General features: G+C 42.3%; 1 protein-coding gene across 2 annotated transcripts in view; it reads left to right on the top strand.

Moving 5' to 3' along the window:
* Positions 1-24,105, top strand: part of ADAMTS12 (ADAM metallopeptidase with thrombospondin type 1 motif 12) — a 282,704-nt gene extending 258,599 nt beyond the window's left edge. For both annotated transcript variants that reach the window (XM_042860207.2, XM_005312319.4), the window contains 5 exons: positions 3,865-4,017; positions 6,670-6,843; positions 10,823-10,969; positions 16,624-16,777; positions 18,653-24,105. In XM_042860207.2, coding sequence (XP_042716141.2) covers positions 3,865-4,017; positions 6,670-6,843; positions 10,823-10,969; positions 16,624-16,777; positions 18,653-18,891 — 867 coding nt within the window. In that variant the 3' untranslated portion in view covers positions 18,892-24,105. The remainder of the gene's footprint in view (positions 1-3,864; positions 4,018-6,669; positions 6,844-10,822; positions 10,970-16,623; positions 16,778-18,652) is intronic.
* Positions 24,106-25,119: the final 1,014 nt, after the last annotated feature.

The raw sequence follows: 25,119 nt of genomic DNA, 5'->3' as shown, positions 1-25,119 counted from the left end.
GTTCACACGCCGCCCATGAGTATGATTTTGGTTTGATTAGAACCAGAAATATCAGAACAGTTTTGTTTTTTCAGCACGGGGGGAGAGGAGGGAAATACGCTTTTAGATGGATCATGAGTAAATTAGTGTTTTCCAAGAAATGTTGAAGAAACATGATCAGATTTCAATGTCTGATGAACCAGTGCCACCCCACTGAAGGGACTTGTTTGTATTTCTGTCTCTTACACTTATAGTGATCTATCTGTAGATTTGCCATAATATTTTAGTCCATGCTATTAAATTAAAGGTATTCTTCCTGAATATTTCTATGTTTTCCAACCCGTTGTCTGACCAGGTTCACAGAGCTATTTTAACTATTATTGGCTGAAGCACAGTTTATTCACTGATTGCCCAAACACATTTTTCAGTCAACTGTTGACACAGTAGATTATTGTGATATTGTTGTTATTGCATTTCACCATCAGAAATCATATCCACCACTAAGGATGCATCCAGATTCTGAGCCACATCCTGCTTTGTTATGCTGATTGTAAATTCAGAACATCAGTGAGCTGGTCCATATTTACACTGGTTTAACTGGGAACAGAACTTGGCCCACAGTTTCTATACAGGGAACAACAGTGTGGAGTTCTTTGTTGTCTGTTGAAGTATTTTTAGTTGACCATATTTTGGAACCGGATAGAAATAGAAAAGGATTTTTTTGAGGGGGGAGGTTGTATTTCGCCAGCTTATCATAGAAGATAGTTGTGTCGGACCAGCTACCTGAGTAAGAAATTCAATTACCCTGCCTCTGGACATGGAAGAGTGACAGGGCAGCCATAATTATGGCATTAACCCATTTGTCCTGTTATTAACCCTCATCTTCACAGATAGAAAGGAGCCAGTAAAAACAACGAGGAGTCCTAACACCTTAGAGACTAACAAATTTATTTGGGCATAAGCTTTTGTGGGCTAGAATCCACTTCATCAGATGCATGGAGTGAAAGATACAGTAAGCAGTATAAGTATTACAACACATGAAAAGCGGGGGGGTCAGTGCTAACGAGGCCAATTCAATTAAGGTGGAAGTGGCCTATTCTCAACAGTTGACAAGAAGGGGTGAATATCAAGAGAGGGAAAAGTACTTTTGTAGTGCTAACGAGACCAATGCAATCAAGGTGGACATCGCCCATTTCCAACAGTTGACAAGAAGGTGTGAGTATCAGCAGAGGGAAAATTACTTTTTGTAGTGACCCATCCACTCCCAATCTTTATTCAGGCCTAATTTGATGGTGTCCAGTTTGCAAATTAATTCCAGTTCTGCAGTTTCTCATTGAAGTCTGTTTTTGACTTTTTTTGTTGAAGAATTGCCACTTTTAAGTCTGTTATTGAGTGTCCAGGGAGATTGAAGTGTTCTCCTACTGGTTTTTGAATGTTACAATTCTTGATGTCTGATTTGTGTCCATTTATTCTTTTGCATAGAGACTGTCTGGTTTGGCCAATGTACATGGCAGAGGGGCATTGCTGGCACATGATGGCATATATCACATTGGTAGATGTGCAGGTGAACGAGCCCCTGATGGTGCAGCTGATGTGATTAGGTCCTATGATGGTATCCCTTGAATAGCTATGCGGACAGAGTTGGCAATGGGGTACTCCCATCTTTTCATATGCTGTAATATTTATACTGCTTACTGCATTTTTCACTCCATGCATCTGATGAAGTGGGTTTTAGCCCACAAAAGCTTTGTTAGTCTCTAAGGTGCCACAAGGACTCCTCGTTGTTTTTGCTGATACCGACTAAAGCGGCTACCACTCTGAAAAAAGGAGTCAGTGTTGTCTTTTACCTGCACTAGGGCTTTCACCAAAACTAAGAATTTCATCTCTAAATAGTTTTAAAAGGGAGGGGGGGTGTAATATCCTGTAATAGTCGTCTGAGTGTTACAAAAAGTGATGGCTCACTTTTGGAGTCTACCAACAGTCCTTTTGTGGTTTAGGTGAAATTGTCTAGAATGTCTGTATGAAACCAGTCACGATTCACAGTGAGTTTGAAAACTCTTTTGAGAAAGTAATAACATCAAATTGAAGGCATTCAGGCTAGAAGATGCTTGGCCCATATTTCACACTTTGTCAGAAAAAATGTACAGAGACCAAATGTTGTACCACGGAGACTTGTAAAGTAATAGAATAACTCTATATAGCCACTGTTCATTTCACAAGGATTGCACATGCTGAATAGAATAGATAAGGAGCCACACCTCTGTGAATGGACATTCAGGTTTTTGAGTTTCCTGGTCATTACTGCCTGCTTAGTACTAATGGATAATTTCTGCTTATTGTACTACCAAACCAACATGTTTGAATATTCTACTTAAATGTAAACAAAATACAGCAGCAATGCAGAAAGCTAGTGTCAGTCACAATTTTCTATGGCCTCTGAAATGTTTCAATGTTATTTTGATGTTGCTGTTGATTTCTTTCCCCGTTCCTAAGGTCAGTTGTTCTATTCAACAGATACGTCTCAACATGGTCATCATGCTGGTTTCTAAGATAGTAATTATCCAAGAAGTCCAGGCTGAGGAACAATCACCATGTTCAAGCAAACGTAATAAGAGAATATAAGCAACCAGATCCCACATAAATGCTATGTGCTTTTATTTAGTCCCCTTTTCATCATTTTGCCATACTATTTGCCTTGTTTGTAAACAGAAACAGGCCTCAGCGGGGGATTTTTTTTTTTTTTTTTTTTTTTTGCATCAATTGATATCAACATTTTCAAACTATGGTGCCTGAAGTATGTCACCTACATTAAGATTTAGGCGCCTGAACAAAAATTGCTGAACCCACATCTCTCACTAACTGTTTTTAGCACGGATCAGGTACAGTTCAGGCAGAGACAATGGAAACTTCCTCATGTTGGTCTGCCATTGTGCTTCAGCCTTGATGTAGAGGGAGCACTTTTAGCAGTGAGCAAGTAATTCTGTCTTCCTGTCAACTCAGCCTTGGAACTCTCTGCAAGGTGCAAAATTTGGCTTTTTGGTGGAGGATGTGGACTCATGCCCCCGGGAAACTGGACAGGGATGATCAAATTCATTCCATGTACGACACCAAAGATGCAAAATGATGTAGATTTTTGGCCACTATTGCAATTTGCCTTCTTTATAATCAGCCTCCTCTTCCTGTTTGGTTATTCGGTAGTTACAAATTTTTCAACATCAGACAATCAATTCTAATTCTTAATTATCTCCTTCAGTCACCAGCAGTATTGGCAATAGAGAGGGGAAATAGACAGAGTGGAGTGTAGGCATGTTGACATCTGACCCTAGAAAAACAGAAGTTGGAGGGCCAATGAAGGACTGAATAATTACAAAAGAAATGCCGGGCTGCCCTTACAGATTTGGAATGGCTCATTAAGTGGAAGACGTTTACCAGAGAAGAATAGTGCATGCTATAAATCAGAAGATTGTTCCTTTTCATAGCCAAGCAGAAGAACTGCACCTAATGTTAACTGAGGCAGCTTCTGTAACTTGAAATCTGCCTCCTGAATATCCTGACCTTTTGCAAGACAGGCCAATTGTTATGGAATCAGGACTATGAAAAAGTCATCCACAAGAGGATCTTTGTGTTAAGCAATATGAAAAAGTTGGAAAATCATTGCACTGTTCACTATGCCCGAAAAGTTAATGCTGCTTATGGGTGGGCAGCAGGTACTTCAGTCCATGCCCAACTCTGAGCATTACCTTTTGTTAATTGGTCTCTGCAGTGACTATGATTGACGTTTCAAATCACATGCAACTTCTGGTGTCATTCCTTTCCTGCTTTCATAGTTATCAAATGATTTATTAATCTACAACTGACTTCTACCTTCATCTCTCAATTGTGCAGTGTTCTACCACTTGTGGTGTGGGGGCTTTTTGGAGACATGTGGAATGTAGCAGTAAGAATGAATCTGACTGTCAGCACATTAAAAAACCTGACCCTGCAAGAAGATGTCATCTCCGTCCATGTGCTAACTGGAAAACAGGATCCTGGAGCAAGGTAACAGCATTCAACACTATGTATGTTAGCAGTAAATTCACTAATTTCAGAAACCATGCAGTTTTATACTTAGATTTAAAATGGCTCACTATTTAAAATAATAATTTACTGAGTGAATGCACACATGATTCCCAGTTGATCTTTCAGCATTCATTTGATAATTTCCTTGCTAGCTTATTTACAGCTAACTTCATTTTGTGTTTGTGGTCTGGGTAATCTTTGCTAAACATATATTACAAATTCTGTTCTCTCTTAATTGCAGAACTTGGGGGTCATGTTTGTTACATCTTGCAGCTAGAAATATAGCAATGATCACTTCTTGTATTTTACAAAGTATTTCACAGAGATCTCATGAGGGAAAACTTCCACCTGCTGTATTCATGCTTTCTCTCATTTTTCTTGTGTCTTCAGTGGCATTTCCCGACTATTTGAATCTCACTATCCCTTTGCTACAAACTTTATTATTGTCTTGAACTAATGCCAGTCAAAGTCAATGGAATTGATTAAAGTGGATATAGGAATAGGCCCTAAAATACTTGTAACCTTGCTGCCTGAACTTCAGAGAAATCATTGCCTTATTTCAAACACTGAAAGAAAATGTAGCTGAGAGAATGGTTATCCATTGTATTTTATAGACTGTAGAGTCATAGCCTGTTCCCATTACACACATTGTCCCTTGTCAGATTATATCTGACTCTTAAAGGTAATATGCAAATTAAAATGATTGGGATTTATCCCTTTTTGCTGCTTTAAGATATCTGAAGAAGGCCTGAAATGTTTTGGTGGTGGTATATAAGTTCATTATAGTCAATCTAAAAATGCCACTGTCACTCCCATGCTATTCCCTAACCCCCTAACAATGTGTTGAATCACAATATGCAATAATGCCAATTAAACAAAAGAAAAATCAGCTAGATCCCAAACTCTTTCCCTTGGTTCCATTCGCAGGAAGTGACATTGCCATTGGAGCAGGACTAGGTCCATGGATAGGAAGTTCTCCAGAAAGGTTGAATCCCTATCGTTAATGCAATATGAAAATTGTACCATATCAGTGAGCACCTCAACTGATAAGTGATTTGTGTGTGAAATTCACCCTGTGCAGAAAGCCCACATAAGGACATTACATTACACAGTAGGTTGACATAAGGCAGCTTACATTGACCTAATTATGTCAGTGTACACACTACTGCCTTGTCCTGCCAAAGTAAGTGCCCTACTATAGCGACATAATAACTCCACCTCCACGAGAGACATAGGGCTTATGTCCGTGTGTAGACACTGCATTACTTATATCGGCTGTGAGCTGTCTTGTCAGTTTCACGGCTCCATGGGAGCCGTGAAATTGACTAGAAAGTGGGGCAGCTAGAGCACAGCTGCCTCTGTCTCCCAACTGGGAGCGAGGAGGCCAGAGCCAGGGGGGAGGCAGCTGGGCTCCAGACAGGGAGCGGTGCAGAGGGCTCTCAGCCTCCCACGCTGTCCCTCTTCAGTCCTTGGAAGTGCTCCTGGTGAGGACCCGCACCACCTACAGAATGAGGGTAGGTCAACTAACATAGGTCAACTTATGGCTGTAGTGTAGACATGCCCTCAGTCTTATGACAGCCTTCAAGCCCTCTGTGCAGGGGTGAATTTCACCCTTTTTTCCCCTCCATAAATGTCACTGGTTCTGCGACAAGTGAATGATGTTTATATCACAGAAGGAAACTAAAAATCAAGGCTAGTGATTAAGTACTGTAAGCAAGAGACGTTTTAGGGATTATGAGTCTAGTTATGTGGCTAAATTGAGGTAAAAATCTTTGTAATAAAAATTCCTGCCATATTAGCCACCCTGTTATTTTCCTGGAATCTATTGCTACAAACCAAATTACACTCTCATATATAAAAATATGTTTTTGGGGGGTACTATTTGTTTGCTATGTGGATTTTTAAGAGTGGTGGTTATTATTCTCATTACTCATTGTTGTCATTATTATTATTAGAAACATTTATAAAGCACCCATCACAATAATATTGCTGCATTTCACTGCAGGGCAGTATAAAGAAGGCTGGATTAGATCAGTTGTTTTTTAAAGGCGTATGCTTCGTTGTTTTGGGACTTGATCCTACAAGTTGCTAGGAGTTTAATATAAGGTACCAGAGCAGTGGTCCATCCTGCCTCCAGCACTGACCAATGTTACCAGACACTTCAGAGGAACATGTAACATCCCCACAATGCCCTTGTTTTTCATTACATGATGGTGGGAATTTCCTCCAAACCCTGAATGGTGATTGGCTTATTTCTTACTTGACAAACAAAGCAGTTTAGAATCTATTGCATGTTTAATTGTGGGGGATTTTTTTATGATGTATTATTACTCTCTTACTATGATACTTTTTGGAACCAACTGTCAGGGCTTCCTAATTAACAAGGCATTTGTATTACTGGTGGATGTTTCAAACATTCCAGTGATGGTAGGGAAATAATTTTGGCACATTCAGATCTGCTGTGATGAGAAACAGTTTTTCATCCTAATAATACATTGCTCCTAAGAAGAACAGGAAATTCCAGTCATGTTTCACGAGGCAAACATTTGCATTGATCCCCTGAAATGTGGAAATGTTAGCCTGTCATAGGTCTGTGGTTTAAAGATATGCTTCTTTCTGTTCTGTGTACAGTGCTCTACAAACTGTGGTGGTGGTTTCAAGACCCGTGATGTTCACTGTACTGATGTTCGTAATAAGCGAGTTCTACGGCCTTTTCACTGCCAATTATTAGAACATAAACCACAACTGAGCATTAGCTGTAATACAGAGCCCTGCTTGGAATGGCGTGTGGAGCCTTGGAATAAGGTATTGGCCTATAAAACAAGCAATTAGAGTGAAGCAATAACTGTCAATTACTAAAGTGACTATTATGGTTCATGCTATTATGTCAATTTACTCTCAAAGGAAGAGATGCAGCTATTACCTAATCACTGCTTATGATCTCAGATCACTTAATATAAATGTAAACCACATCTGAGATACTCATAGATCGGCATACAATATATACCAGATCCTGTAAGGATATGTCTCACTGAATAGTAAACCCTGGCTCAGATTCAGGTTTAAGCACAAGCCCCCCTACCATCCACATACAAGGCCTTTTGACGCACATCAGAAACCTCTCATGATGCAGACCTGTAGACACATCCAGGAGTATGGGTCTGAGCCCGTGTCCAGCTCTGGCGCTGGTCCAAATCCATTCATTTTGCAGCCTGGATGTAGTGGAAGTCCAGGTTGCCAAGCTCATGTTTGGAGAGTCTGCCACTGTTATCCCATAATTCCCTAGACTTCTGTGACCTAGCGCTTCTATACCCAAACTTCCTACTCTGTTCCCAGGAACAGGAAGCAACCTCCTGGGTCTAATACAGCTATTTGGCATTTAACCTTTCCTTTCCACATGGACTGCTCAACTGAAAACACAGTTAACTCTATCTTGTGTTAGCGATGGTCATCACTAAGAAGCCCCACATCCAGCATGCTGCTAGCTGGCCATAGGAACACAGCGGGATTCTGGTAAATCTGTGGTGTGAGGAGAGCAAGCCCTGTGATTTGCGAAAGTGCACAAGAAATGAGCATATTTATGCAAGAATCTGCAAGGGTATGTCTGCATTGCATAATTAGCCTCTGTGGACCTGGGCTTGTGGACTCAGTTTCCAAACGTGTGGTTGAGTGTCCACACTGCATTGTAAACATGGGTTCACCATTGCTGCACTCGGGTCTCACAGCCATATTGCATTACACAGACCGTCTGACTCGGGTCTGTGGTTTGAGCTGTATCCACACTGCAAAATGACAGGGTTTGGATCCAAGTTATAATGGGACTCTGGCTATGACCCACCCCCCAGCAGGGATCTAGGACTTGGCTCCAGAGTGCTTGCTCACATGAATCAGACTGATCTTTGTGTGGCTGTAAATGGGGCTTGGGCTCAAACTTGAGTCAGCGCCCAGGTTTAGTGTGCAGTATGGACATACCCTGAGAGGCTGGTAGCATTGGGGATTCACCAGGCACCAGCATTGGGGATTCACAATCAATGCCAGGAGTGGGTCAAGCATCTCAAGACTGCCTATCAAACCAAGGGTGAGAACCACACCTTAGGGAACTTCCTGTCTACTTGCCTCTCTGTGAGGAATTTGGTCAGGTGCTGGGAACCGTGCCAAGCACACAGCCCCCAGTGGTGCATGACAATCTCTTGAGTGGGAATGGCATGCTTATAACCCCAGAAGCAGTGGGTGCAGTGACTTCCTGCATAAAAATGTGATTTATAGAGAATAATGCCCCAGCTTGTCCATGAAGGTAAAATCTCTGGAAAACCCTGGCATCATGCAGTTTGCTGGTGTACAGGGCTGGCTTTAGGACCTGCGGGGCCCAATTCGAATACCTGGCGGCAGTCCGAGTCTTCGGTGGCACTTCAGCGACAGGGGGTCCTTCACTCAGCTCTGGGTCTTCCGCGGCACTGAAGGACCCCCCCGCCGCCGAAATGCCGCCGAAGACCCGGAGCAGACCGCCGCCGGGTGAGTAAAAAAAAATTTTAAATTAAAAAGGCGCCTAAGGCGCGGGGCCCTCTTGGGCACGGGCACGGGGCCCGATTCGGGGGAATCGGGGGAATTGGCCTAAAGCCTGCCCTGCTGGTGTATACCCATGAGCCAACCTCAGTGGTCAACCAGGGCCTGCATAATGATGGAGTAGAACCCTTTGCAGTTTATGCACTCATGTGCTCCTGGCAGAAGACAAAATATGGGTATATGAGTCCCATGAAAAGCCCCAGCACAATTTGGGAAGCCCATTCTCTTAAATCTGGTAGTTATTTCAGGAACTGTATTTATACACACCATCTTTGGGTAAACCATAGTCCTGATTGCCTCAGAAACCTCCACCACCACAACTCCCAGAGTTGACTTTCCAACACCAAACTGGTTAGCCGTGGACTTGTAGCACAATGGGATAGCCAGTTTCCAGATGGCTATAGCAACCTGTCTCCAGACTGGCATAGCCTCCCCAGGAGCGCTGCCAGCTTTTCCGCTGCCCCGAAATGCCCCCCCCCCCCCAGAGGTGGCGGAAGGTCCCACCCGGAAATACCGCTGCAGTCGCCACCCCCAAATCACAGCACCCTAGGCGACCGCCTAGGTCGCCTAATGGGTTGCGCCGGCCCTGAGCTTCCCTCATGTGTGGGTCCTGATACTGGAGGGCTGGGGCAAGTGGCTCATAAAGCTCCAGGAATGTCTGCTTCTTCCTGCAAAAGTTCTGGACCCACTGCTGGTCATCCTAGGCCCACATGACAATGTGATCCCACCAGTCTGTGCTTGTGGCCCTGCTCCAGAAGCAACAGTCTACATATGGGGAATCTGCCGCTATGGCAACAGGCATGAGCAGCATCATCCGGGTCGCAGCTGCCATGTCTCTACCCCAGTCTGAGAGGTGCCTATGATTGACAATATCCTGAACAAACCTTATGGAAGTAAGATAAACTTTATTGAATTCAATTAGATCTGATTGAATTAGGGTTAACACCTTTGAGGTGCCTTGTATTAATAAAGAAATTGTGCATGTGTTATTGTGGAATTGAAATTGAGTATCTAACTGCCATAGGATCTGTTGAAAATCCAAGCCTAAAATAAGAGAGGGGCTGCAGAGGTTTCGTTTTAGTTTTGTAAAAATCTCATTTGCTGGATTTAGTTTTGCAAAACCAAATCCAATGTGTGGTTTGAATATAGGTTATATTTTATTTATACCACCAAAGTTGTGTGTTGTGTTTTTTGTTTTGTTTTGTTTTGTTTTGTTTTGTTTTGTTTTGTTTTGGAGGAGGTTGGCAAAAAAAATTTCAACATTAGCCTATCTAATAAATCTACTAAACCCTCTTGTTTGTCCACGGCTGCTCTTTTCACGCTGGAGATATTGTGACACACCACTCCAAATTGTGATTTAAAAATAAAATTCTGATATCAGACCTGCAAGTTGGTCCTCAACTCTGATATTCTGTTTATCCTAAAGGGAGAGAGCAGCTCCGTTTACAGAAAGCAGACCATCAGATAGAGGAAGTTTCATGAAAGCTCAAGAACAACATTTTATCCGAAGTATTTTTGGCCCCTTATATTCCCAGCCATGTATGAAGCCTTTGGTGCATTTCAAGATGCCCCAACCACAATCATGATCACTTTTAAAAACAAGTTTGGAAAGAAAGTTTTAAAAATATCCTCAGTCCATGTTTCTGTATGATGCTTGTTTATTGCCATTTTTGTAGCTAAATGTTTAGTATGTGCTGTATGGATTTTCAATATCCCCAAGCAGCCTCATGAAAGTGAGAGGTTGCATCTCATAAATTTGTCCCAGTGAGCAAAACTTGTACATTAATATTTCAGATTAAGCCTGCAGAAACATGACTTGCTTTCTGACATTATGACATGAATCATTGTCCCTACTCTGAATCTGAGTAATATTATGTTGCTTTCATTATGAATGTTAGGAGTGAATTTATTAATAAAATTCTGCCTCATACTCCAGATTAATAACAGCCCCTTCCCTGTCCGGGTCATTATAAAAGATTAGATAAATATGTTACTGCAGTAGTTATCTTCATCTTTGGGTCATCAGACTTGATATATGTGCTAAACTATACTTGATAATGTCATAAATTATTTCAGATAAATGTTTCTTGCTACCTGTTCAGTGATCGTGCATTTCTCAAATAAATGTGTTCTCTGCTTCCTTTGCAGCTTGTTCATATTTTTGTTGACCACCCAAAATTGCTTTCTCTCTACTCTTTTCTTGTGTGCTGTTTTATTTTAGTGTTCGAAAACATGTGGTGGTGGCCTGCAAGAAAGACACGTCTACTGCCCAGAAGAGAACTATTGTGACTGGACGAAAAAGCCTAACTCCACGGCACACTGCAATGGGCAGCCTTGTACTCGGTGGATAAATGGGACGTGGAGTTCGGTAGGATTCAATCCTTGTTCTTTTGGCTTTTGAGAAACGCATAGTAAAATATACTATGTGGCATCCACCACAACTAAAAAAATCATCCGCTTCAGATACAGAATCTGATCTGGCTAATTAACTCCAATTTTCCAATGTTATCTGGTTAAAATAAATTAATAAGAATCTATTGATAAATTAAAGCCTAAATCTGCTACCCTTGTTCACGTTAAAATCAGTGGTACTGCTCAAGGAGTAAGGAACTGGTCTATGAGAACAAGGATAACAGAATCGGACCCTTTAATAATTATGCACAGTGTTTGTGAGGTACAGTATACATGGCAAGCCAGTTCTTAGTGCACAGTTAGTGAGAAGACTAGAGCAAGGGTCTTCTCAAAAGGTACTGCCCAGTATCTCACCTGAAAGGCCAGCTCATCTGCGTCCACCAGGCAGATACATTTATATTTTTAATTCCCATGTTGTGGAGCGAATTTTCCACAGTTGTGATACTGTAATTGTTTCTGTTTGAAGATTTTATCATTTCCTGCCTATTCTCATCCACATGATATTTGCTTTAAAAGCTCTGTAGGCAAAAACGGCAGGTTAACTGTATAGGGAAGCTCCATGGGTGGTAGAAGCAGCAAATCTAGACACAGATTCAGGTCGTCTCAAGAGAAGAGCAAAGCAGTAAAGGGAAAAAAGAGCTCGGCTTCTTTGTGTAAAGCACATTCTCTGTTACAGACCTGGCTGAGTCCCCTTGGTGGCCAGTCACCAGTCTGTTGTAATTGGACCCAGGCTTCGGATCGCATGTGTTTCCAAGCCATCTGAGCCTAGGCAGCCTCTGGTCACTCTTTCTAGCTCTGGGCCCATTGGTATACTCATAGGTGCAGATAACATGTCTAACCCCTTTCCTTGGGATGTGGGTCAGTGGCTCAGACCTCCCAAGTCTCCCCAGTCGCATATGCATACTCCCCCAGAGCACCATATCCATGGATGCTCTGGTTTATAATGTAACTCCTCGGGGACCATATGGCAGATAAAATAAGGAGCACAGGCCTTTGCACAGGAGTTTCTAATACCACTGTAACTTTTACTCTCAAAGCATACACAACTTACAGATCTTTAGGAAACACAATTAAAAGCTTTATATGCTCTCTCCCCTAAGGTTATGCTCACCCCTTCTTGTGAGTATGTCAGTCCTTCAGTCTTCACTGCAGAGGGTGTGAGGGAGATCCTCACACCTAAGCCACTCTTTGTAGGTGACAAATCTAAGGAGCAGACCCAGACTGAGGTGTCATTAGAGGAGGTTTTGGAATAAATTGATAAATTAAATAGTAATTTCACCAGGACCAGATGACATTCACCCAAGAGTTCTGAAAGAACTCAAATATGAAATTGCAGAATTACTAACTCTGGTATGTAATCTATTTCTTAAATCCTCCTCTCTACCAGATGACTAGAGGGTAGCTAATATAGCAGTTATTTTTTTAAAAGGCTCCAGAGGCAATCATGGCAATTATAGGCAGTCCTGGAGAAGGGGCATATACACAATAACCCTTTCCCTCCTATTTTCTTATATCCTAATACTACTTTACACATATTTTTCATAGTAGAAGGTATGTTGCATAAACATCCCACCAACTGTTTTACATTTTTTTTTAAAACCAGAATGTTAAATATAAATTACAATAGTATATGGCAAGCCATGAGAGGCAATGTGCAATACAATTCTCCAGCTGATGTTTCATTGATGCTAAGAGAAAAAAAGCAAATGATACATGAATTTTTCAGCAGAAGGCCATAAAATGGAACTTGAATATTCTGTGAGTCTTATTTATTGGTAGTTTTTTTCCATTAACATTGTTCCAGGCATCTAATTCATGTAACAGGAAGTAATTGGTTTATTAAAATCAACTCATGGTATATTCTGTTTTTGTTCCACTTTAAGTTTTTTGCTACATGACCATGAAATAAATCTTCCAAAGCTGAGATGCAGCATTCTTAGTATGGGAGAAGCAGTCAACCAAATAGATGTTTTGTTTTCAAAATATATAGTAATTCAGATTTTTATGGCAGGACTTACAAAGTAATACCGCTGCGGCTTTGATTTTTTTAATTGTTCATTGCAAGTTCAGTCAAGCAAAAATTTTCCTTAAATTTTTCAATCTAGTTTTACATAATACTGGCTCAAAACAAATTCTAGTACGTAAATGGGAATTTGACCAAAAAAATCAGGTGTAGCAAAATAAAAAGGCTTAATCTAAATAAACCCCTAAAATAACATCCGGTGAGACACTGGAATAAAGATTAGCTGTAGGATAGTACTTCTGGAGTGAAATCTAACAATAAAGAATAGGGGACCCCTTAAGAACTTCTACCATTTAGAAAAATTCTAGCAATTCAAGTGATGTTTCCTAACTTTAATATAGGGACTTCTTCTGGAGCGCCTTCAAGATGTTATAAATTTTAAATGATTATCAGAATACTAGTTAATTTTTGTATAAAAACAGAAATCTTCATAGATTAATAAAAACTTAAAGACGGAGAATGCCAAGTAGATTGTCTTTTCAGTGAGGGGGTGTTCCCTGCGGCATATAGACTTTGTTCACATAGTGCATGATTTCACTGTCAAGAAATTCATCCCTTGCCGCAGAATTGAGATCCAGAACCTCAGCTTTCATTTTCTATATTTCTAGCCCCCATGACTGAACATAACTGAGGCCTGGTCTACAGTTATAGCATCCTAACCCCCAGTGTAGACAGCACCAAATCAGTGGGAGAATTAGCTACCACCTCTTGGAGAAGTAGATTGCCTGTGCCACGAGCAGAACCTCTCCCACGGCACCACTCCAGTGTTTGAAGTGTAGACAAACCCTGAATTTAATAGACCAGTGTTATCTTCCTGAGTTTGCACATCACCTGAAACAATAGCTGAGAAGTATGAACTGCCCTATTCATCTAAATGGGTTTAATGCTAAAATGTAAAGATGACATCTGAGTTATACTGAAAATGTGGGGAACAGGATAAAATAAACTGAATTTAATATCAAAATAACACTGGGCTACTGTACTGACTGTATTATTCAATTTCATTTTATTTAATCCAATAAAAATCTCAATTTTAAGAATTTTGGAAGTTGCCACTGAATATCTAGGGCCTCGTTTATATATTTCATACTGATTACAACAAAATCCTTTATGGACAGAGAGAGAGAGAGAGACTAGAAAGAGAATACTTTGCAGAAATGAATAGAGGTACACATCCCACTTTTAATAATTGTACAGCCTTGGCAGACATTCTATAGCTCTGTACATTTTAGGGAAAAGACATAGGGTGGTAATTTTCAAGATTTATGATTTATCCTGCTAGCTACTGTATATTCAAAGAGAAGGGGAGGAAAACACCTCTAAAATTGACCAGAATACATACAAAACCCCTTGATGGATGAATATTTGTAGATTATTTTATACCCCAGTTACTTGGAGAATTGTATCTTGGAGACATTTTTCTATATTGGCATCTGGATAAGGAGAAACAGTTGGGCTGCAGATGTCCTGGAGCAAAGAAAGATACTGGCAGCCTAAATATCCTCAAAGATGCCACTCATTCAGCTTTTCCAAAATCTTAAGGCCAGTCCTTTCCATAGTGGTGTGATCGCAGTAGCTTTAGTTATGTTTAGTACAGCTGGTTGGAGAATGGTTATTTTTCCCCTCTGAAAATGTCGACGTTTCATTAAAAAATTGAAACTGAAAACTTTTAGCTAAAACCCAAAGATATTGATTCAGAAATGCCACCGCCATGCCTCATGGGAGTGGTAGTTCAGACCCTCGTGGATTCTCCTTTAGGACCCAGGTTCCCCAGCAAGATTACATCTCCCATGATGCACCAACATCCCCCTTGTTGTTGAGCCCCTGTGGAAGTTCTTGTCCATAGTGCAATGTGGGAGATGTAGGGCAGGTCTACACTTATAACACTGTAGCACTTAAGTGAAGATGCACCTATGCCGACGGAAGAGCTTCTCCTGTCAGCGTAGTTAATCCACCTCTCTGAGAGGCAGGAGTTATGTTGACGAGAGAAGCTCTCCTGTTGACATAGTGCTGTCTAGACGAGGTGGGGAGTTAGGTTGGTATAACTACGTCACTCAGAGTTGTGGATTTTTAACACCCCTGAGCGAAGTAGTTATACTGATATAGGTCTGTAATGTAGACCTGGCCATAGTCTGGCTGGAAACTGGGCCTATAGAGAAGAATGGGGGCTTGAGGCATCTGTACTACAACTCCCCTGAGGCACTGTGGTGATCTTTCTGAATCAAAATCTCTTCAGTTTTAGGGTGTTCCGTTTTCAACCAAAAGTCAAAATTTCCCACAGAAAGCAGATCCATTTCACCAAAAAAATTTCATTTTGTCAAAACCCCAATTTTCCATCAGAAACAGTTTAGAGAGAAATTTTTCAACCAACACCAATTTTTAGGGAAGAACCACCTAGAATATTATTTCACTGGCCCACTCCAAAAAGCTACAGTCTCTCCTGAACAGAATGCCTAACATGCTCAAGGATTTACATGCTTTGTCTGATGATGCAGCTAGTGCTGTGTAGTTTTTCCTTAAGCTCACTAGCTGCATTAGGCTGCAGCTATACTAGGAGCTAGGGACGTGGTTCCCCTGCTCGTGTATATGTACGCACGCTAGCGCTCATCGAGCTAGTGTCAGTATAAATAGCAATGTAGCCACAGTAGCACGGGTAGCAGCAGCGGAGGCACGGCTGAGCCGTGCCAAGTACATACCCACCAGGGGGTTGTACTCAGCATGGCTCTGCTGTGCCTTAACTGTGGCTACACTGTTTATGCTCATACAAGCTCGATGAGAGCTAGCGTGAGTATATATGGACATGAGCAGGGGAATCACAACTCTAGCTCCTAGGATAGGTGTAGCCTTAGATGCCTCTGTTTTTGGAGCTGAAATTTGCCTCATATATTTGGTTTAGCTTATATGATGTATTAGTGTGTTCTACAGATGGTTACAACCTTCTAGAGATTGTGTTCTGTTTTTTACTGGCTGTAAGATCAAGTACAGTCTATTATTCTTGAGGGGCTAAACATTTTCTTTGTAAATTAACACTGTGCTGTACAGTGCCATAAAAGGGATCATTAATAATAAATAGAGAACAAGGTAACAGCGAGGTATCAGATGCTTATTTTGATTTGAAACCCGTATCATTCTACCATAGGTAAACAGAGTGAGACTAAACAGCAAGGTGACTGTAATAGCAGGCCCAATGGTGTCATGGATTTGTCAGACAACAGTATAGCATTACCATCTAGTTATACAGGGCATGCAGATCACAAATCTATTAGTGGAAAATCTCATGGGGGAAAAACAGGTGGAAAAGATCTGAATATGTCTGTAGAGTATATAAATAAACCTTTCCTTTGCCTTGTTTTCCTTTTGTCTGAAGTTCATATCATTATTGCTCTTATAATAATGCGAGTAGAAAATATTGGCAAATCTTTGGGAATCCTGGAAAGGTACGTAGTACTTTAGATCTTGGTCATGCATCCCTTGCTTAGCAACTTAAATGTCAGAGCTGCTTTGCGCTGATTGACAAACATACTAAAAGCATACTAAACAATCCCCATTCAGAAGGCTTCTGGATAAATTAATTGTATCTCTTTCAGTGCACTGCTTCCTGTGGAGGGGGCCTTCAGCAAAGAACAGTAAAGTGCATCAATACAGAAGATAACGAAGCTGAAGATCAAACTATGTGTGAGCACGAGCTCAAGCCTCCAGGATCTCAGAAATGCAATATGCAAGAGTGCAGGAAAAGTGCAGGTAAATTAATACACTTGGGTGAGATTTTTCAAAAGAGCTCAGCACCCAACATGCATCCAATGTGCTGAGCTCTCCTGAAAATCTGTCCCCATTTGCACGTGCTAAGCTCTCTTGAAAACTATGCCTTAATGGTGGGGGAGACAAAGCTGATGTACTTCCTCTTGGAAAGATCCACAAGGGCAGCATCAATTCTGGACAGACCTTCATAGAAGTGCCAGGTACTTGTTCAGTCTCACGTGACTAGTGCCCCGAGCTCCTTGGCTGCTTTAAATAAGTCCCTCCTGCCAGCCACACCAGTGACAAATCCATACAGGAGCCACAAGGAGTCCTGCTCCAGGGACTGCACTGATTCCCCTCTGCAGTACAAGGATGGAAAGTGTCTCCTAAGACTCTCTCCTCCCACAGCCTTGAAGTAGAGACCTGTGCTGACGCTACAGTACCAAAATCCAAGGAAGTCTTCATTTTCAGCACTGAGCATGCCAGGATTAAGCACCTCAACATCATCCATGCTGACACTGGGAACTGCAGCACTATATGCGCCTGCACCAAAATACCTGGCACTGACCTCTCCTGGCATTACTGGAGTTCTCGGTTCTGGTAGCACACACACTCCCTTTGCCAGCACTGCTACCATCCACAGCACCAACAGAATTTTCTGTCAGAGACCGGAATTGGACTTGCCTCCCTTTCAGAAGCTAAGGGAGATCACCAAGTACCACCTCAGTACTGATAATGAGAAAGTCACTCATCAAGTAGGTCTCCACTCGTCTTGCAGAGAGAGAGCAAGGGGGAAGGAGAAGAGAATGGGGGTGAGTTAGATGTGTGTGACGGCACAGCATCTACTCACAATGGAAGCAGCAGCTAGGATTATAAGGTAAAACCTGCCCAAATATTACATCACATCTTTCATAATAGTAACAGAGAGGGCTGTGCCAATATTAACCAGTTCAGATACTAGGTCCTCCCCGTATTCGTTTCCACCCGCTGTGCTCTTACTGGCCAGATCAAGGAAGAGATTCTATGATTCAGGGCCAGTGCTCTCCAAAGCCAGGGGCTACCCCTCTCTGGGCAGACAGGTGGTTGGGGCAGCACCAGATTTGGAATTCTTATCCTCGGTCTTTTGGTACGTCACCTTGAGCTCCTTTATCTTCTCCCTGCGCTGCTGCCCAGTTTGCTTGATCCCATGATTGGCCAGCAGCTGCTTAGATATACCATGGTACAGGTTGAGGTTCCTCTTTGAGGAGCTATCATAGGCTTTGCTTGCATCAGCCCAAAGCTGGGTATGATCCTCCAGTCAGGTGGCTGCACGCTGATACATGGCCCTCTTACTGAACATAGTTCTGCTGTATCAAACACCGGATATGGGTAGGCTGAAGAAGCCGCAAGTAATGTGGGACTGAGAATGCTGAGCAGAGCACAGGTAGATGGCAAGATAATACACAGGAATGGGTCAGTGTGTTCTTTACAGAAAGTGAGGGGGCAGAATGGGGCCTGAACTGCTGCACTCAAGTATCTGCTCCCTCTTGTCGTATTCGAAAGCTATCACCAGCTCCTCCTAGAAGGCCTCTTAGAAAAGTAAGTTCCTACAGCTTCTGGAGGAATCCCCACCCCTAGCTAGCCAGCAATCCCTGGTAGTGCAGTGGGACAGGGAGGCAGTGCATATCTGTAAATGCGGTACCTTTGAGAGTGGTGTGACACACCGTGGTTTGGGGCTTGTTCATCAAAGGTCCTCGGTGCATGTGCTGCCTTGGAGCTCAGATAATCTGCTTCTCTCCTATTCTGTCCATGCGCTCGCACAGATCTAGACACGGATATAGGTTAGTCTCATCTAGACGCCCAGACTATAACTAACTTTCATCATGTTTTTCACCATAGGCCTGCTGTGTCACAAGGACAAGCTGTCCATTAATTTCTGCCAGAGACTGAAGCGGATTGGCAAATGTTTGGTGCCATCAATACAGACTCAGTGCTGCTTCACCTGTAACAGGCCCCAAATTCCTAACAAAACAAGATCTGGAAATCAACAGCGCTTCAAAGAACAAAATTACACCAAACCCAGAAGAAAATTGTCTCCAATCAAAAAAAGCAACAGCCAACCTCCTGCTGGGCACTAGGTGTTTTTCAATCTGATTAATTTAATCAGGGGGTCCATTTACAGAGTTTTTTCTCTTTTATATTGAGCCATTCTATATAGATGGAAACCTAAAGAACTGGTCAATATTGGGAAAATACAACCTTTAGGGCAACCAGTCCCAATATGCTTCTCCAGCCTTCTCTTTAAGACAGCTACAAATTTGTCATTGTGATTTGCAATGTACACCTGTTCCTGGTACTTCTTATGCATGCATGGAATACAGGTTAAGGACATGCATACAGGATTAATTTGGTCTTTATATGAATTTTGTGCTGTTTGTTTTTCTCCATTTACAGTGGAAGAACAAACTGTGGTTCCCCCAAAACAGTATTAAAATAACAACTGGCACTTGTACATCGCACCATTTCGTCCCAGATTCCAAAGGGCAAAGTTATTCTATCCCTGTCTATTGTAATTACTGGAGCTTCTCTGCACACAACCTCCTAGGATGCTAGTACCGGGCCGGGTATACTGCAACTTGGAGGCAAACACTGTAGGCGCTTCAGCCTTATTGGTCCTAGCCGTAGTGGACCCCAATCACTACTCAGACACACGGCCAAGGAAAAGGGCTGGCAGGAAAAGGAAAGGTTGCAAATACCCTAGGTACAGAAGCGTAACAAGTTATAGTTCAAAGTGAGCAATTGTGGTTCTTGTTTGGGTCCCTGGGACAGCCCAATGGACAGTTAGGGCTCTTCAGGTCTAGTGCCTGAGGTGCTGTCTCTAGTCCAATCTCTATTCAAGTAAATAAGCACTTAGGGATTTCCAGGCCAGGATGAGTTAGTGCTCCACATTGAGGCCCCTTTGCTCTGGCTCCCTGCCAAGCCACTGTTGTTCCCCTATAAGTCCCATACAGACCTGCATTCAGCTGTATCATCTGGCATTCACAGCCTGTTCTACATATGGTTCCTGGGGGTTTTGCTCTGAAATCAGCTTCTCTGCAGCAACTTGCTTGCCATGCAGCCACCATTTCAAAACAGAGTCCGACCACTTCCGGGTTCAGGAACTTTTCTCTTACCTGGCCAGGAGGGAATGGGGAGAGAACTAATGGGAGTTGTAGTCTCCTCCTTAGCAGATCCATCACACTATAACACAGAGCTCTACTGCATGTTTTGAGCCAGCTCCTTCTGTATATTAGTCACTTCGCACTGCCAGAGTGGTACAAAGTGACTGTAAAGCTGATGCTCCAAAGGGACAGCTGAAGATCCCCACCATGGGCCCTTAGGTTTTGTATAAACTTGGGTTTTTTTTGTTTTTTTTTAAATCTGTTTGAGTGTCTCTTAAAACTGCTAGTTATTGCTGTCCCTTTAAAAGGCTATTAACCTGAAATAACGAGTGGCGTTTGTCATAGCTAGCTATGAACTTGCATTCGAAGACTAGTTTAGTCAGCATGTTTTATTAAAAGAAAAAAATGTTAAACACTTGACTGACTCTCTAAAGGAGACCTCCTAAATACACAGTTCTGAGCATCGTTCTGTTGGTGCAAATATCTTGGCCCGACCTAAAGAACAAATGTTTAGGATTAAATTACACCATATATTTTATGCTGTCATGATGCAGTATTCAACCTTTTTTAAAACCAAGCTTTCAGCACCTACTGGACCCAATTAAACAGTTTATTTTACAGTGATAGTCTAAAGCAAACAATCAAATATCTGCTAAGGAAGCCTAGTCAATAGTGGAGCATTTCCCAGGTATGGTATCAGATAGTAGGCTTGATCCTACTGCCACTGAAGACAATGGCGTAACTACCCTCAATGGGAGCTGGATTGGATTAAAACGCGCAAGGATTTAAGCTGAGCATTTGAAAGGGGCTGAAAGGAGCGTGGTGCTCAAGTTCCACTGAAATTCGATGGAAGTTGGATGCAGAGGCCACTCAAGACAAACTGCCACCTTAGGCAAAACTTCAGTGTTCTGCCCCCCTCCTCATTGGCCTAGAGTGGCAGATCTGGCTCAGCTGCCCCTCCATCATGACAGAGGGGCGGCTGGGCCAAATTTGAGTAGCATTGCAACCTGGCACGTGAGGTCGCAACACCACTCAAATTTGGCCCAGCTGCCCATGATGGAGGGGCGCTGGGGCAAGTATGCTGCCTTAGGCAGTGCCTAGTTCACCTATAACTAGAGCAGCCTTTGGTTGGGTGCTTCTCTCAACCCACCACTTTGTGCCAGTTTTGTCCTTGATACCTCCCTATACTTTCCTAGCCCTTATTTAGAATACTACATTCCAAATGTGGATGGGCCATGAAAGTCCACCCTGCCTGGACATAGTGCAGGGGTTCTCAAACTTCATTGCACCGTGACCCCCTTCTGACCACAGAATTACTATACGACCCGCTGCCCCAAGTGGGGTGGGAGGGCCAAAGGGCTTCAGCTCCAGTTGGGGAGCGGGGACCTGTAACCTGAGCCCTGCCACATGGTGGGACTCATGCTTCAGCTTCAGCCCCGGGCGATGGGGCTCCGGCCCCGGGCCACAGCAATCTAACACCAGCCCTGGCGACCCCATTAAAATGAGGTTGCAACCCACTTTGGGGTCCCGACCCATAGGTTGAGAACCGCTGACTGAGTGCTAAGTATTCATGCCCCTTTGCTTTGACAAGTTTTCTATTTCCTAATGCCAAAGCTGACTTCAGCTTTGCAAAGTGTTGGGGGATGCTTGACATGGGTGAATAGAATTGTGGGAAGATAACTGTGTTAACTAACTTCCCAACATAATATACAATCATGTATATTATATTAATACCACGCACATAATACCTATTAATGTGGAATATACTATGCCTAACATATGGATTGGCTAACATTTGAAAATCCTGGCCATACCCTGCAGCTTCCTAATTGTTCTAAGGATGTACTACATAGAGTCTTCTTGGTTTTATACCGTATGAAAAGGAGTAACACAGTCATAAATGTGTTGCAGTGACTAAAGGAGTGATTGTAAAACGTACTAGAAATACGTTTAGACCTGACTATACCATACTAATGAAGGCCACGATCCAGCAACTGCAGCCAGGCAGGTGAGCATAGCGGTCCGTCCCTCAAGAATACACCCACACTCACATACCATGGCATGGCGGCATTTGCAAGATCTGTGCCTCAATTCTTCACTTGAAGTTCATGGGAGTTCTGCAGGTGAAACATCTCAAGATCAGGCCTCTTAATGTGTGTGGGACAACAATTTAATGACAATTACAGCTACTTTATAGCTGCTTTAAATCAGCTGTTAAAGATATGGTGCTAATATAATATGGTGCTAATATTTGGATGGTGACTAAAATGATGTGTGTGTGCGCGTGCGTGCATACATACATAATCTATATGCACATACACTCTCTAAAATTATACAGACCTATGGTGTTGCTGGTCAGTGCCAATTCTATTGCCTTCTAAACATTATGAGATGCTTAAGAATATTTGCTTTTTATTTTTTGAACTCCTGAATGTTTAATAGTCTGGATAAGGAATAAAAACCAGACCATTTTTATACCGTTTGGAGATAAAGTTATTAAATAAAATGAAAGGACGGATGCATTTCTTCTCTGAAGCAGCAACATGACTGCAAAGGATTTGGTCATAGAGCTCCATTGTCACTCTCAAGCAGAATTTGTATTGAGGGCCAAACATGGACCCACCTAACTCAATGGAGCTTGCAAGTGCTCTTGAGGTGCACAGCACCTCTCAGAACTGGGGCTCGAAAATTAAAGGCTTTACTTGACCATCACAATCTCCTCGGATACATCCATACTGGAGTGGCAGTATAATTTCCAGCACAGGTAGGTGTTTGATCAAGCTAGCACACTAACCATAGAAGTGGAGCAGCAGCGGTGGGAGGCTCTGGCCGGCCTAAGTACAGTCCTACCATGGTATTTACTCAAACAGCTAAACCGTCCTGCCTCCCATCCCACCATGGCTACACTTCTATTTTTAGCCTGCTAGCTAGATCAAGGCTAGCGCGTGTACACCTACGCGAGCTGGAAATTACCTCCATTGTTGACGTATCTCTAGACTCAGGGGGACATGAGCCTTCATGCCCACGTGGCACCGTGTAAATGAACTAGGACTAGCAAGGCACCTGACTGTGACATGGGAGACTGACCAAGTGGGCATGATATACGTAGAAGGGAACTCGCCCAGCTGAGGTTATTTTTCTGTGCTCATTACAGCCAGCATGGAGTAATTTCTCACTTCATTATTTGCATCCAGGCATTGTGATTTATTTAAAATTGAGGAAGGTGAAGAACTGATGGTCCATTATTCAAATGCTTTGACTCCCTTGGGGCCAAAGGGGAGTACTGCCACACTTGGTGCTAAGCTTACACCTTTAGAGGGAAGACAGAGCAACATGAACCTTTATAATACAGTTATGCTAGTACTCTATTCTATCTAGGTGCTCATACCATGCTCCTCACCTCACTATCTGCCATATGCTGACTGCCTTTGTAATAGAGTCCCTTGATCAGTTTAACAAGTTTCCATTTTTTAAAAATTAATCTTTTAAGGAAAGATGGTTTTGTGGCTATAATTCTGATGGTTGCTAGTCTCACAAGTGAACTAAATAACCATTCGCGCTAGACGCATGTTACGCAAGCCCACCATATTATTCTGAGACACTTCAGTACCCTTCATCTTGCTCTGCATGAGCGCTTTTACACAGCACCTTCACAGGCTGTTCTAGCACGTAAAGTGTTTAAGAAACAACCTATATCAATTCATTATTGTAGCTTCATAATAAATGGCATTACCTATGTGTGACGTGTCTGATATTTTTTATGGTTCCAATAAAAGAGTAATCATGAACTGGAACAATTAGAAAAATGTAAAAAAAAATACCAGCCTGGGGTTCTCCTGTAATTGAGAATTTGCTATACCAGAATCCTCTTACCTGATATATTCAGAGTCCCCTATGGCAATATAACAGAGTAGCTCATTAAAAAGCAAAAGTAGGGAAAAGCTCTGAAAAAAACTTTAATTGAAATAAAACACTGTACTGAATACAAAATAAAAAGTGATATTCACTGTTTCTCATCTTTATTTTCTCTTTCCGTCTTGATTTAGCAATTTTCATATTAATGGACTATATCTTGGAATTTCACTACAAGTTAAATGCTACTCAACTCCTTGGCATTGGCTGAATGCATCCCTGTTAAATGTATTTATTTTAGATTTATACAAAGTACAATAAAAGCACACCCATTCAATACTCTGGGCATCCCTGACCTTTTTTTAAAAAAAGAAGAGTCTACTATATTGCTAACTGTGTGATGATTTAAGCAGCAGTAACTGGCATTTGCGTTATCAAGCTAAATCAGTTCCCTGAGCGGTGTCCCACTAAAACAGCTATCGTAGTTAAGCCTGTCTATTTATATGCCCCTTCCCACTGAGCACCTCACAAACACTGGTGAATGTATCTTCACCATACCCCTGTGAGGTAGGAAAGTATTTTATCCCCATTTCACAAATGGGGAACTGAGGGAGAGGAAGAACAAAGGACCAGCCCATGGACTGTAGCTGAGGTATGAATTGTACACAGATCTCCTAAATCCCATTTCAATGCCTCCAACCAAATACCGCACTCCCCTGTTCAACTTCTTCCTGCCCAGATTAGCTGCTCCTCCATTTCTGCAGAAGCACGCCCACAAACTGGTCCCCCTTTGTTCACCTCCAGTTTTATTCCTTTTCTCGCTCTCGCTCATTTTGGCAGAATTTCAAACTTGACAAGATACAGAGGTTTCACTGTCATTTCCGTAGTCTCTTGCTCCTACACAGGCTCTTCTCCTCTGAGGGCAAAGACCTCCTCAGTGGAGCAAAGTCATGGGCCATTCTTGCTTCCATTGAAGTTGATTGCAAAACTCTCAATGACCTCAGTGGAAGGAGGATTGGGCAAGTCATCAGCGAGAGGGACAAAGGTAAGGATTTCTGACTGCGCTCACACCTGGCAATCCACGCTCAGGAGCCACATTTTGTTCTTGGCGTGCAGAATTTGAAATGAATCACATTTATTGTTAATAATAGACCCTGCCTTAGGGTTGTTTTTAAAGTCTCCTACCTTTCTTGGGCATTTACATGCTAAACTGCATTTCCTGTGCTGATTCTGTGTCATGAGACTAGAAACCCTGCTGGGAGTGAGCAGTGAAATAGCTGCTATTGCTGAGAATGGCACTGGCACCTATCACAGTTACAGAGATAATGAACAAATAAGAGTCATTAACAAAAA

Source organism: Chrysemys picta, chromosome 6 (genome assembly GCF_011386835.1).
Source record: "Chrysemys picta bellii isolate R12L10 chromosome 6, ASM1138683v2, whole genome shotgun sequence".
Classification (NCBI taxonomy): Eukaryota; Metazoa; Chordata; order Testudines; family Emydidae; genus Chrysemys; species Chrysemys picta.
This window is presented reverse-complemented; position numbering and strand designations above follow the sequence as displayed.